The sequence below is a fragment of the Peromyscus californicus genome, unplaced genomic scaffold, assembly GCF_007827085.1.
Source record: "Peromyscus californicus insignis strain IS unplaced genomic scaffold, ASM782708v3 Scaffold_24__1_contigs__length_46423439, whole genome shotgun sequence".
Lineage (NCBI taxonomy): Eukaryota > Metazoa > Chordata > Mammalia > Rodentia > Cricetidae > Peromyscus > Peromyscus californicus.
Window position 1 is genome coordinate 32243034 of NW_026294535.1, and position 13273 is coordinate 32256306.

A 13273-nucleotide genomic window follows, 5' to 3' on the forward strand; every position below is an offset into this window, starting at 1 on the left:
TTTAATTTACATCATAAAATAAAGCACATCAGTACTTAACCATGCAAAGACTGAATTTACAGGCCTGCTACACTAACCGCATCCCACGCACTTCCCAACTCAGACTTCTTTTGAGTGGCAGTATCTCATCATGCCTTTTGCTTCTCTATCTTATCAAGATCTCTTGTGTCTCCAAAGTTACTATGGAAACGTACCGATCAGACTTCTATAATCTCTCAACCTTGAGTTTCTCTTCTCTTGCTCCTCACTGACAGACTTCCACTGCAGTTTCATCCTGAAGTACTCATCACTGTGGAGACAATGCAAACCAAGAACGCCACTGAGACTCGAGTTGTGACACTGTTTGCTCGATTCTCTGTACATGGTGGACCAGAGTATTTGTGATGCTAGTGGTGTCTAAGTTCATGACAGTGAAATGTTTAGTTAGACATACATGAAAACAGAAGAAATGGACAGGATAAACTTTAACTGCTAGAATTTCAGGTACACATTAAAAGAAAACAACTCTTGAAATGATTTCTAAACTTATTCCACTCAAATATTTTAGCCACTAAAGCTTTTGAATAAATAGAAATAAGAATTCAAATAACTTTTTAAACCCAACTTTAAAACTTTGTTTCCCCATCATTTTTACTGGAAAACTGCTAATAAAAGATACAAGAAAGGCTGAGATTGACAACGACTTTGAATATGCACATGACGGTTGAGAACGGTTTCAGATCAGAGACTACTGACAACTGGACCTAAGAAAACACCTAGGAAGTGTGAGGAATAAAAGACTCTTTCTTCCATGTGACCAGAGGAGGAGTACAATAAAAATAACTTAAAGGTAATCTAAATAGCAAATATATGTATAACCCGGTTTTATAATTTTATAATTAAATTACAAAAACCAAAAGGGATGAATGATATACTTGAACATGTATCTACATAGTTGTCTTTAAGTATCCAAAGGCTGATACAAAGTTAGCACAGGAAGCTAGGACATTCTACCATATTTTACATATTCACAAGCATCGCTATAATAAGATCCTTTTAAACAAGTGTTTCTGGTATGAAATAATTACATTGCTTCTAATTTTTAAATTGAAACGATGAAATCTAACTGTTCTACCATTTTGTGGTCTATTCCAAATCCTCACATAAACTTAATTTGTATGTGTGGGTTACTTCAGATTCTCTGATAAACATACAAAAGCATCATTTACTTACGTTTTTTGTTTTTGTAATTGAGTTCTTTCCTCTTTGGTACTATCCCAAGGAAAATAACCCAGAAGAAATTTCCATGCTTGTTTTCTCAATGAATGACTAAGACCCTAAAGAAAGTATTCATATTAATCACATTAGTTTAAAAAGAAAAAGAATATCCTAAGTTCATAAAACTTGTATATAAATAAATGGGAAACTTAATACTTAAGTTTTTGACCCCAAAATAATTCAATTCAATGAATACTATCTTGATTCTCATGTCCAGACCCTGAAGACGAAAGCAAGCTGCCAGGAGCAGGAGTATAGTAGACCGTACAGTGGATCTTACTGGGTAAGAGGAATGCCATCGTTAGAAGCCTCTTCATGTAACCCACAGAACAAAACAAGAAGAACTATCTTCTCCTAGACTTATCGACATCCCAAAATCAGCACACAGGGGAGCTGTAAACACCCCACTCTTCCTCTCAATACAGAAACTTTAATCTAGCTTTCATTAAAGAAATGAGAGTCAATTTGTCCTGGAAAAGAAATCAAAACAACCCAACAGACAACTGATACAATCAGGATCAGAGCTGCAGTACCCCTCTGAATATCATCTGCTTCATGCTCTCCACGTTTAAGAGTCTTCCTTCAGAGTCAACACTCTTGGTCCATTCTTCCAGAGACACAGGCTCTCTCCTCTGAACGACAGGTCGCTCTCCCAAATCAATCTACAACAGGAAGAGAAATAACAGAGCTGTTCACACAGCTGTAAGAGGAAATGGAGGCATATTCCAACACTCCGAGGACACTGTTTCTAAGGCCTGAGCTCTAATGTTCTCAGCATCCTTCCTCATTCTCCAGTGTTACGTTACTAGCTTTATTAGCCAGGATTACACACATTCCCCTCCTACGGAACATAATCAACTGGGATACAAATTCAGAGACTCCAAGTATTTGTCGTTAAAAAGGTTCTGCCATTAGATTTTCAATTACATTAGTAAAAACACTCAACATCAATTCTATGAAACCCTCAAATCAAATGGTACATTATTAGGAAGAGACAGAATATATAATTATTCCACTAATGACACTCTTAAAATAGCTTTTCTTCCAAACTGAAGTTTGCAATTCTCAAAATTGATTCATGATTCATTAGTTTCACTTGGCAATTTCTACTGTTTTTATTCAATTAATAGATGCTGGTAATTTAAAAATACTATTTAAAGATAAAGCCTTTAATTAAGTCCTACAACTTAGAAATGTACAATTCTATAATTATGAGCAAGCCTAGACTTGCAGCAAACTCAAAGCTTTGTCCAACATTATATGAAGATTTGCCTTAATGCAGGGCACAAACCCATCAATCTCAGTAAAGACTTATAAGGACAACAAAAGTCCTGTGTCATGTCGGAGCTGCCTCTGGTACCTACACAAAAATGGGCAAATAACACACAAAACTAACAGACGAACTCAACACTCCTTTTACTTCTCTGCACTCCACAAAACAACTTCTTCATTATGACCAAAAACCAACCACAGGAGACGCCACAGTAATGAAGAGACAGTATAGGACAATGAGTCAAGCATCTGGTGGCACGCTAGCATTGTCAGATACACTTATTAGTTAGCAGAAAACTACTATGAATGGGCTACAGGGAAGAGACATGAGGAGTGAGTTTCTTTTCTGCGGTACTCAGACTGCATTCTCCTATTAAATGCTACGAACTAGGTTACTTAAAATCTCCACTCACTCTTGTGATGACTTCAAATCCCGGTTCCTCTTGCTGATTTATCTTTAGACCTGGAATAGCATCACTTAGAAAATCTGCCATTTCTGAAGGTGGTCGTTGATGTGTAGAGGGATCGCTTCCTCTCAAACTATCAAAAATGTAGTTTGTAACTTTGGAAAATCCTACCATAGTTGCTGTATAAGGATCCTTTTTAATTTTCTACATAATAGAAAGAAAAACAATAGCATTATTAATTAAAATAAGGAACAAATTTATTCCACGAGTGGCAAAAAGGCAAAGCTTTAAAAGGAGGGAAATCAGAGCTAAAACAGAGTATTCTATGATTATCTTAAGGGTTTTTTCTAGAAAGAAAAATTTAAACTTAAGCCATTTGGTTAAAATTGCATGATAAATGGCAAATGGGTGCTACTGATTGAACTGCAGATCAACAGATGCTTCGCAGGCTTCATTCAGTCTGCACACAGAACTGTACACAGTGCTTACTCTCCAGTGGTGAATGGCCCACAACAGCGTTCTTCTGTCTAGCAGTCCTGCCTTCACAAAAAAAATACACAGATTGTATTTCTTGAAGTGTGCACTACCACACTAACACAGAATATTTGATAGATAAACTTAAAAGCTTATTATCCTATTTAGATAAGAGTTGATGTCTTAATCTAATGTCAAGAATCATTTCTTCTAGAGCAGAGCTGTCCTAGAAACAGCAAAGTCTTTTCTGTGTCTAATTCTAGTATTATTTCTAAAGCCAGAAGTGCCTGTTAATTTACATTTACTAACAACAGTTACTTATTCCATAATAACTCTCAAAGAACTAAAGGAGCCAATCCTCTTGTCCTACTCCTTTCTAAGGTCTCCATTTTGTGTTGTTAATCTTTACATTCCCAAAGTCAAGAGAAAGTGCCAGAAACATAGTAAGCACTCCAGCATGTGCTAAGTGAATAAAGGAATGAAGACAATCAGGATTCTGCACATGTTCAGTGTACAATTTTAGCCAAAAGCAAGACCATACCTAAACATATTTAGAGCAATAAGATACATGCTAATACCCACAACAATCTACTGAGATGAGAAACAAAAACTCAGATTACTTCTGTTTCTAAACTAATCATTTATTTGAAATAGCTTACTCTGTGACCCTTCAGATAAATGAAAAGCATAATTTAAATCTGCTGCTACCCTATGTCAGCATTATGATAAAAGAAAGACCTGGCTTAAGAGTAATTAAGGATCAAGGGAGTATCTGGGGTTTCCAAGTACTATGGATCACATTACTCTATAAGATTGCACAGCATAGTGCCTTAAAGAGCGCGCGCACACACACACACGCCTGCTCATTTTGTGCTCTGAGAAGGCTGGGGGAATGAGAAACACAAAGGACAGAATCCAAATGATATATAAATAAAAGGTATATTTAAGGACTAGAAAAACATACTTGTATTAAGCCATATGCTGGTTCATCAAGAAGATTTTCAAAAGACTGTGAAAGACTCTTATTCTGACAATTGACAAGAAGTATTCTATTATCTTGTGATGACCTGTAAAAATAAAAAAAATAAAAAATCAGAAAATACTACCACAATACTTGAATTAATCTCCTGAATAATTACTACTGCACACTTTTCCTAGCCCCCCCAAAAAAGACTAGCTCTAGAAGTTTCTAGTAACTTATTAGCAAATATCTAGTACTGTAAGTAAGATTGAAAACTTCATGAAACATGAAATGTTAAATTTTAAAATGTAATCTAACATTTTTATATAATTTTGTATTTTTATTCTAGGGAATGCCAAGGTGTTTATGTTGCAATGAAACTGAATTCTTGGATAGAATTTACAATAGAAAAGTCTATAATATATATGTCATTAACATCATAAAAATGGGTGAAACTAAACAACTCCAGGATGCAAATATATAATATGTACAAAATAGGAAATATGTATTTTGAAATAGTTTCCAAATTTGTTTTACAGCTTGTTAGTATTACAGTACAAAATGTTTAAAAATACAAGATATGAAGGTTCTTTGGTAATGATACTAACCATAATAATAAATGCATACATACAAAAGTATTTAAAATGATTATACACACACACACTCTTTCAGTGACCATATGCTTTTAGTTTTCTTACTAAAACTCCAGGAACAGGTAGGTATCTTTCCATACTTCTTAGTAACCACAGAATAAATAGTGTGCTTTCCAAACAGACATCTAATTCTACAGAATCAGACAAAGTAACCACTGTCTTTTCTATTGTTTTATGACTTAGTCAGTTGTAATAAATCTATAAAGGTTCTATGTTTAAAATAAAACCTAAGTATGTTTTCTGTTGCAATACATCTCTAGTTCATTACAAATGTTTGAGATAAGATCTTTAATAACAGTTATCTCATCTCAATTCTAACACAATAAAGACGTAATGGTAGAGGGGATATGAAATCCAAAACAGGATCTTTTCCTTACATGGCCACAAACAACACTGGATCTATGAAGACAATAGAAGCTAATAAACTTCTTGACTTAAAAAAAAAAAAATTAAACAAGCTGTGGTCCAATCATTTGACATGGGGGTGCAGCACAATGAAAACATTATCTTTTCAATGTTTTTCTGAAATTAGGATGAGTATTTAAAAGGCAGAGCTATGGATTCTCTTCTCACAAGTCATGTTTACAATAGGCCAACTTTTAAACATGCACCAAAAAGCAGGTAATGCAGAAATTGGTTTTCTAGCACAGCACCGCTGGTGCTGGGGTTATTTGGTTTCTAACAATAAATAACATCAAGTTGCTTAAAATCTAAATTAATAATGAAAGTAAAAGCACTGCCCGTCCAGTAGAAAGGGAACAAAATGTACACAATACATACATGCAGGCAAAATACCTTTACACATAAAATAAGGTTTTAAATCCATGATACAGAATATTCACAACAATACAACTTTAGATATAGAAACTAATCTTGTAAATGGTTAGTGTAAGATGATGGTCCATCCAACTTGGCTTTTTTAGAAAAAACGTTTTACCGCTTGGAGACTCATGTATTAATGGGAAAAAAAAAACAGTCTAAACCAGAAAACAATTCAATAGAGTTAAAATGCCTCACTCACATCCTAACAAGCACTTTCGTTTCTAGGGAAAGTTTTTGTGGTTACATGTTGTACTGTGGTGATTTCTGATCTGCAGTTTAGCAATCACATTCTTTTCTCCAAGTGAATATGGCACTGTAAATGATGATAATAAATAAAAGAATACATGCTACATCAATTAATGCAACACTGGTTATCTAGGATAAGAAAACCACTTAAGAAATAAGTACCAAGAAGCTGGCAAGTGAAACGGAAATGGTAAATTATACACCGCTGGTCTAGCATCCTTAGGTTTTATAAGGCATTCTCTGCTCATCCATTTAGAAGACTGGCTCAGTGTGGAGGAAAAGAATCCTAAAGGGGTTAATATTAATACTGTAGGAAGATGAGATAGCAAATCTGCTGTGGAACAACCCTTCTGTACACTGTGAATATGTATTACCCTCACTGGTGAATAAAGAAGCTGATTGGCCTATAGCAAAACAGGATAAAGTTGGGAGGGACAATCAAACTGAGGATACTGGGATGAAGGGCAGAGTCAGAGGAGACGCCAGCCAGCCAGCCACCGAGGAAGGAGGACATGTAGAAAATGTCCACATGCCGAAGCATAGGTAAGAAATATGGGTTAATTTAAGTGTAAGAGTTAGCTAGTAACAAGCCTGAGCTACTGGCCGAGCATTTACAAGTAATGTTAAGCTTCTGTGTCAGTTATATAGACAGCTGGAACAGGAAAACTCTGCCTACATAAATCTTGTTTGTATCACAAATCATCCAGGAGAAAAGCCTCTGGCCATGGTAGAGGGATTATCTAGATTCGTTTAACTGAGGTGGGAGGAGCCATCTTAAATGTGGGCAGGACCACTGCCTGGGCTAGAGTACCAGAGTGATTAAGAAGGAAAGCAAGCTGAGCTCAAGGACCCACTCCCATTTTTCTGACTTCAGAGACATCACCACCAGCTACTCAGGCTTCAGCTACCCTGACTTCTTCACATGGCTGACTGCACTCCAGCTATGAGCCCCAGGAAACCCCTCCTTCCTCCTCAAGCTGCTTTTGTCTGGGATTTTGTCCCAGCAATGGGAAGTGAACAAAGCAGATGGTCTCTATGAAGTTAGAAAGGCAGGAGCCATGCTTCTTTTGCACAGCTATCTTTCTAGCAAGGAGCAGTGCTACATCTAGGACACCATTTCCATGGCTTCCCATTTTCAAACAGCAGTAAGTTCTTCTAAAGAAACTCTCCTTCCTGGAGACCTGCGTGCTGAGATGAGGAGAGTAAGGTGCATGGTTGGTATAACCCTTTCCAGGCCCCTCCTAATTCGTGGATCGTCTTACCAAAAGAGAAAGTGTTTTTTCTGTACCCATAAGAAAGATGTGAGCTCAAACTATGCTGACATAAACTGTAAGGTCATGCATGCTCTTACATCTCACTAACAATGGCATTTTAACACCACCTCTGCCCCTATGTTTACTTACCATTTGTTTAAAAATTCAGAAAATAGGTTTTATATCCTACATAACAAGGCTACCGATACACATTCAATTGCCTAAGTTGTTATTTTTTCTTTTGTTTTGTTTTTCAAGACAGGTTTCTCTAACACTCCTGGCTATCCTGGAACTCGCTTTATAGACCAGGCTGGCCTCCAACTCATTGAGATCTGCCTGCCTCTGCCTCCCCAGTGCTGGGATTAAAGGTATGCACCACAATTGTACGGCAGTTTTTTTTGGTTTTTTTTTAATTTATTTATTTATTATGTATACAACATTCTGCCTCCATGTATGCCTGCAGGCCACAAGAGGGCACCAGATCTCATTATATATGGCTGTGAGCCACCATGTGGTTGCTGGGAATTGAACTTAGGACCTCTGGAAGACCGCTGAGTCATCTCTTCAGCCCCCAGTTGTTACTATTTTTAAACTTACCCCATTATTTAAAAAAAAAAAATTGTTGGGCAGTGGTGGTGCATGCCTTTCATCCCAGCACTCAGGAGGCAGAAGCAGGCAGATCTCTGAGTTCTAGGCCAGCCTGGTCTACATTAGTGAGTTCCAGGACAACCAAGGTTGTTACACAGAGAAACCCAGTCTCAAAATAAGCCACACACACACACAAAAAAAAAATCTATCTCTTGAGACTGTACCAATCTCCCAGTTTCTCTTCAAAATCATACAAAACTAATTTAGAATTTACTTCTCATAGCACTTCAAAAGTATGCATTTAACTGACAATTATTATATCACTTATTCAACTTCAATTGAATATCTATAATGTACTAGCCATTGTGGGTAGGAACCAGGAAAAAAAAAACAAGATACCATCTCTATCCTTATGAAGTTGACTTTCAAGAGTACAACACGAAAGAAGTAATAGATGTCTTAGGGTTTCTGTTGCTGTCATAAAACACCAGGGACACAAGCAGAGCAAAATAGGAGGCCATGGAGGGTGATGCTCACTGGCTTGCTCCAGCCTGCTTTCTTTCTTTCTTTTTAAAAAACATCCTTCACCTTATTTTTAATATTAAAATGGCCATATTAAATGCATAATGTTATCAGGTTGGAAAAATAAGGCTTGAAAGATTTATATTTTACCAACATTAAATTAATGGTGCCCACCTATATTTCTTTTTTTTTCTTTTTTTTTTTAATTTTTATTTTTATTTTGTAATACAATTCAGTTCTACACATCAGCCACGGATTCCCTTGTTCTCCCCCCTCCTTCCCCCTCACCTTCCCCCAGCCCGCCCCCCATTCCCACCTCCTCCAGGGCAAAGCCTCCCCCCGCGGACTGAAATCAACCTGGTAGACTCAGTCCAGGTAGGTCCAGTCCCCTCCTCCCAGGCCGAGCCAAGCGATCCTGCATAGGCCCCAGGTTTCAAACAGCCAACTCATGCAATGAGCACAGGACCCGGTCCCACTGCCTGGATGCCTCCCAAACAGATCAAGCCAATCAACTGTCTCACCCATTCAGAGGGCCTGATCCAGTTGGTGACCCCTCAGCCATTGGTTCATAGTTCATGTGTTTCCATTCATTTGGCTATTTGTCCCTGTGCTTTATCCAACCTTGGTCTCAACAATTCTCGCTAATTGGACTCCCAGGGATCCACCCGGGGCCTAGCCATGGATCTCTGCATCCAGATCCCTCAGTCGTTGGATGGGGTTTCTAGCACGACAATTAGGGTGTTCGGCCATCCCATCACCAGAGTAGGTCAGTTCAGGCTGTATCTCGACCACTGCCAGCAGTCTGTTGTGGGGGTATCTTTGTGGATTTCTGTGGGCCTCTCTAGCACTTTGCTTCTTCCTATTCTCATGTGGTCTTCATTTACCATGGTCTCCTATTCCTTGTTCTCCCTCTCTGTTGTTGATTCAGCTGGGATCTCCCGCTCCCCCAAGCTCTCTTTCCCTCGACCCTCGCCCTTCATTACCCCCACTCATGTCCAGGCTGTTCATGTAGATCTCTTCCATTTCTCCATCATTGGGTGATTCCCGTGTCTTTCTTGGGGTCCTGTTTTCCAGGTAGCCTCCCTGGTGATGTGAGTAGCAGTCCAGTCATCCTTGTTCCACGTCTAGTATCCTCCTATGAGTGAGTACATACCATGTTTGTCTTTCTGAGTCTGGGTTACCTCACTCAGGATGATTTTTTCTAGATCCATCCATTTGTCTGCAAACCTCATGATGTCATTGTTTTTCTCTGCTGAGTAGTATTCCATTGTGTATATGTACCACATTTTGTTTATCCATTCTTCAGTTGAAGGGCAACTAGGTTGTTTACATGTTCTGGCTATTACAAACAATGCTGATATGAACATAGCTGAACAAGTGCTCTTGTGGTGTGATTGAGCATTCCTTGGGTATATGCCCAAGAGTGGTAGAGCTGGATCTTGGGGGAGATGGATTTCCAATTTTCTAAGAAAGCACCATATTGATTTCCAAAGTGGTTGTACAAGCTTGCATTCCCACCAGCAATGGAGGAGAGTTCCCCTAGCTCCACATCCTCTCCAGCATAAGCTGTCTTCAGTGTTTTTGATCTTAGCCATTCTGACAGGCGTAAGGTGGTATCTCAGAGTTGTTTTGATTTGCATTTCCCCTGATGATTAGGGATGTTGAGCAATTCCTTAAATGTCTTTCAGCCATTTGCGTTTCCTCTGTTGAGAATTGCTGTGGGATGTTTTGTATGTCAAATGTGTTGCTGATTAGTCAATAATTAAAACACTGATTGGCCATTGGCTAGGCAGGAAGTGTAGGCGGGACAAGGAGGAGAATAAAGCTGGGAAGTGGAAGGCTGAGTCAGAGAGACACTGCCAGCCGCCACGATGAGAAACAGCATGTGAAGATGCCGGTAAGCCACGAGCCATGTGGCAAGGTATAGATTTATAAAAATGGATTAATTTAAGCTGAAAGAACAGTTAGCAAGAAGCCTGCCATGGCCATACAGTTTGAAACCAATACAAGTCTCTGTGTTTACTTGGTCGGGTCTGACGGCTGTGGGACTGGCAGGTGAGAGAGATTTGCCCTGACTGTGGGCCAGGCAGGAAAACTTAAGCTAAAAATGGCGTCCAACGTGGTGGCAAGAGTTTCCACCTAAAAACCTGAGAAAAGATTCTAAAACGGAGCTAAAAACAGTTCCTAATTGTCTCTCTCAAATGAGCGGCAGCTGCTGGTTTGAGCTACTGGTGGGTTCCTAGCGTGCGTGCTCGACCTGCCTATGGCGGGAATGAGGCCTTTGCAAGTGGCACTTTGAGCTGCATGGTGGATTTAGCCTTTGCTGGTGCAGAGCAAAAGGGGAGGTTTCTGGGCTACACGCTGCTTGGCTAAAAGCATAGACCCCCGATAGCTCCCAGAGCTGGCGGTAAACCATGGCCATGTTGGGAAGCTGAGGTGGGTGGATCCAGCAGCCACAGCTGCTGCAGTTTAAGGCAATAGATTCACAATAAGACAGATTCAGATGTAATAGTTTACAATGTGTGTAAAAAGATACGTAGGCTTGAAAGAGACAAAAAAGATGATATATAGAGTTATAGAAATAAATACATAGTTTTAAAAAATAAAGTCTTTAAAGAGACAGTAAAGGTAGTATAAAAAATAAGCCACGTAAAAATGGATATTACACAGAGAATCTGCATTGTGTTGTCTTTGGGACTTTTAACTGCAGAAAAATATTTGATTGTAAAAGCTGTTGAGTTATGCCAAAATGTATATTTTAAAGGTACCTTGACTTCAAAATTTGGATATAAGGATATGTTACTTTGGAAAGGAGACTCTGCTTTTGTTTCCACAGAAAGCCAGAGGCTATGGATTTGTTCAAGATTAAGATACATCAGGTTTGACCAGCCAAGACCCCCTGAAAGGTCTCCGATGACACCATGGCCCAGATGATCCAACATCCAGAACGATTTGAAGGCAACTGGCTCAGACGATACAGCCTCATGGACTATTTCATAATCCTAAAATTTTCTTTGTTTCCCCATAAGATACAGCGCCCCCCTCCAGCAGGAAGTAGTAAGAGAAGCTACGCCCAAATTCCCAAATTATATGTAATTTTACTTTGTTAAGGTTAAAACCTTCCTTTTTGGAAAAAAAAAGGGGGAAGTGCTGTGGGATGTTTTGTATGTCAAATGTGTTGCTGATTAGTCAATAATTAAAACACTGATTGGCCATTGGCTAGGCAGGAAGTGTAGGCGGGACAAGGAGGAGAATAAAGCTGGGAAGTGGAAGGCTGAGTCAGAGAGACACTGCCAGCCGCCACGATGAGAAACAGCATGTGAAGATGCCGGTAAGCCACGAGCCATGTGGCAAGGTATAGATTTATAAAAATGGATTAATTTAAGCTGAAAGAACAGTTAGCAAGAAGCCTGCCATGGCCATACAGTTTGAAACCAATACAAGTCTCTGTGTTTACTTGGTCGGGTCTGACGGCTGTGGGACTGGCAGGTGAGAGAGATTTGCCCTGACTGTGGGCCAGGCAGGAAAACTTAAGCTACAGAGAATTCTCTGTTTAGTTCTATAGCCCATTTCTTAATTGGACTGTTGGGCATTGTGATGTCTAATTTCTTCAGTTCTTTATATATTCTGGATATCAGTCCTCTGTCAGATGTGGGGTTGGTGAAGATCTTTTCCCATTCTGTAGGCTGTCACTTTGCCTTGTTGACCGTATCCTTTGCTCTACAAAAGCTTCTCAGTTTCAAGAGGTCCCATTGATTGATTGTTTCTCTCAGTGTCTGTGCTACTGGTGTTATATAAAGCCTGCTTTCTTATACAACCCAAGACCACAAGCCCAGGGACGGCCCCACCCACACTGAACTGGACCCCCTCACATTAACTATCAATCAAGAAAATGTACCACAGGCCAATCTGGTGGGGGCATTTCCTCAGTTGAAGGTCCCTATTCCAAAAGGACACTAGCTTGTGTCAAGGTGACATAAAACTAGCCAGCACAATAGGCAACATGAGAAAAGCAATCAAGGAAATGAGATAGGGAGGAGTAGAGACAGAAATGTACATTACATGGAGAGGAAGTATCCAGAAAAGGCCCTATGGAGAAGTATTGAGACCTCAGAAACTTCAAAAGGAGACTGACCCAAATAGAAGCAATAGTATATATAAATGAGCCATGGCATGCATCCACATGTGTGCACATATGCAAAATAATAAATAAATGTAACATATAAAAATGTAAAAAGCTAGTAAGTTGATAGAAATTTTTAGTTTCAAAATACTAAAATGTTATTCAACCACTAATCCAAAAAATAACCAGCAAAAAGTTAAGATGCTGATGCTCTTGTTTACACAGGTCACTGATGCTCAGTGACAAGGACAAACAGCTTGCTCTGGGATTAACACCATAATCCTGTTTCACTCAGTAGAAAATAATGGGGTACTTACTCACACAACACCACGTATTTTTCAAGCGACTCAATCAGCAGTCTGCTATCCCCTTGGTGGAAGTGCAGAGCAGGGAGGACAACGTCATCCTTTAGACAGAACACCAAGTACGACCAGCCCATGCCCTCTTTGCTTTGCTTGATTGACTTCAGGTCTGCCAAACTGAACAGGAATGACCATTTGCTTTTCCCATTTCTATGGCCTGGAGCATCTTAAAATCAAGAAAGTGGGCAAAATATTTGTGTTCATTTTTTTTAAAAGGTATCAACAATGTTCTTTACATTTACCTAACAGCTATTTGTTTAACCCTGGGATGCACTCTACCACTCCTATACCACAGTTTCCACCCATGTTTAATGAAGATCCCTGAACGTCTGA

General features: G+C 39.1%; 1 protein-coding gene across 1 annotated transcript in view; it reads right to left on the minus strand.

Moving 5' to 3' along the window:
- The window catches only part of Tbc1d15 (TBC1 domain family member 15), a 56604-nt gene that overhangs the window by 22426 nt on the left and 20905 nt on the right, over positions 1 to 13273 (minus strand). Inside the window, exons 5-10 of the mRNA XM_052753386.1 lie at positions 12896 to 13106; positions 4375 to 4477; positions 2943 to 3140; positions 1791 to 1919; positions 1213 to 1316; positions 195 to 289 (exon numbers count right to left, since the gene is read on the minus strand). Coding sequence (XP_052609346.1) covers positions 195 to 289; positions 1213 to 1316; positions 1791 to 1919; positions 2943 to 3140; positions 4375 to 4477; positions 12896 to 13106 — 840 coding nt within the window. The remainder of the gene's footprint in view (positions 1 to 194; positions 290 to 1212; positions 1317 to 1790; positions 1920 to 2942; positions 3141 to 4374; positions 4478 to 12895; positions 13107 to 13273) is intronic.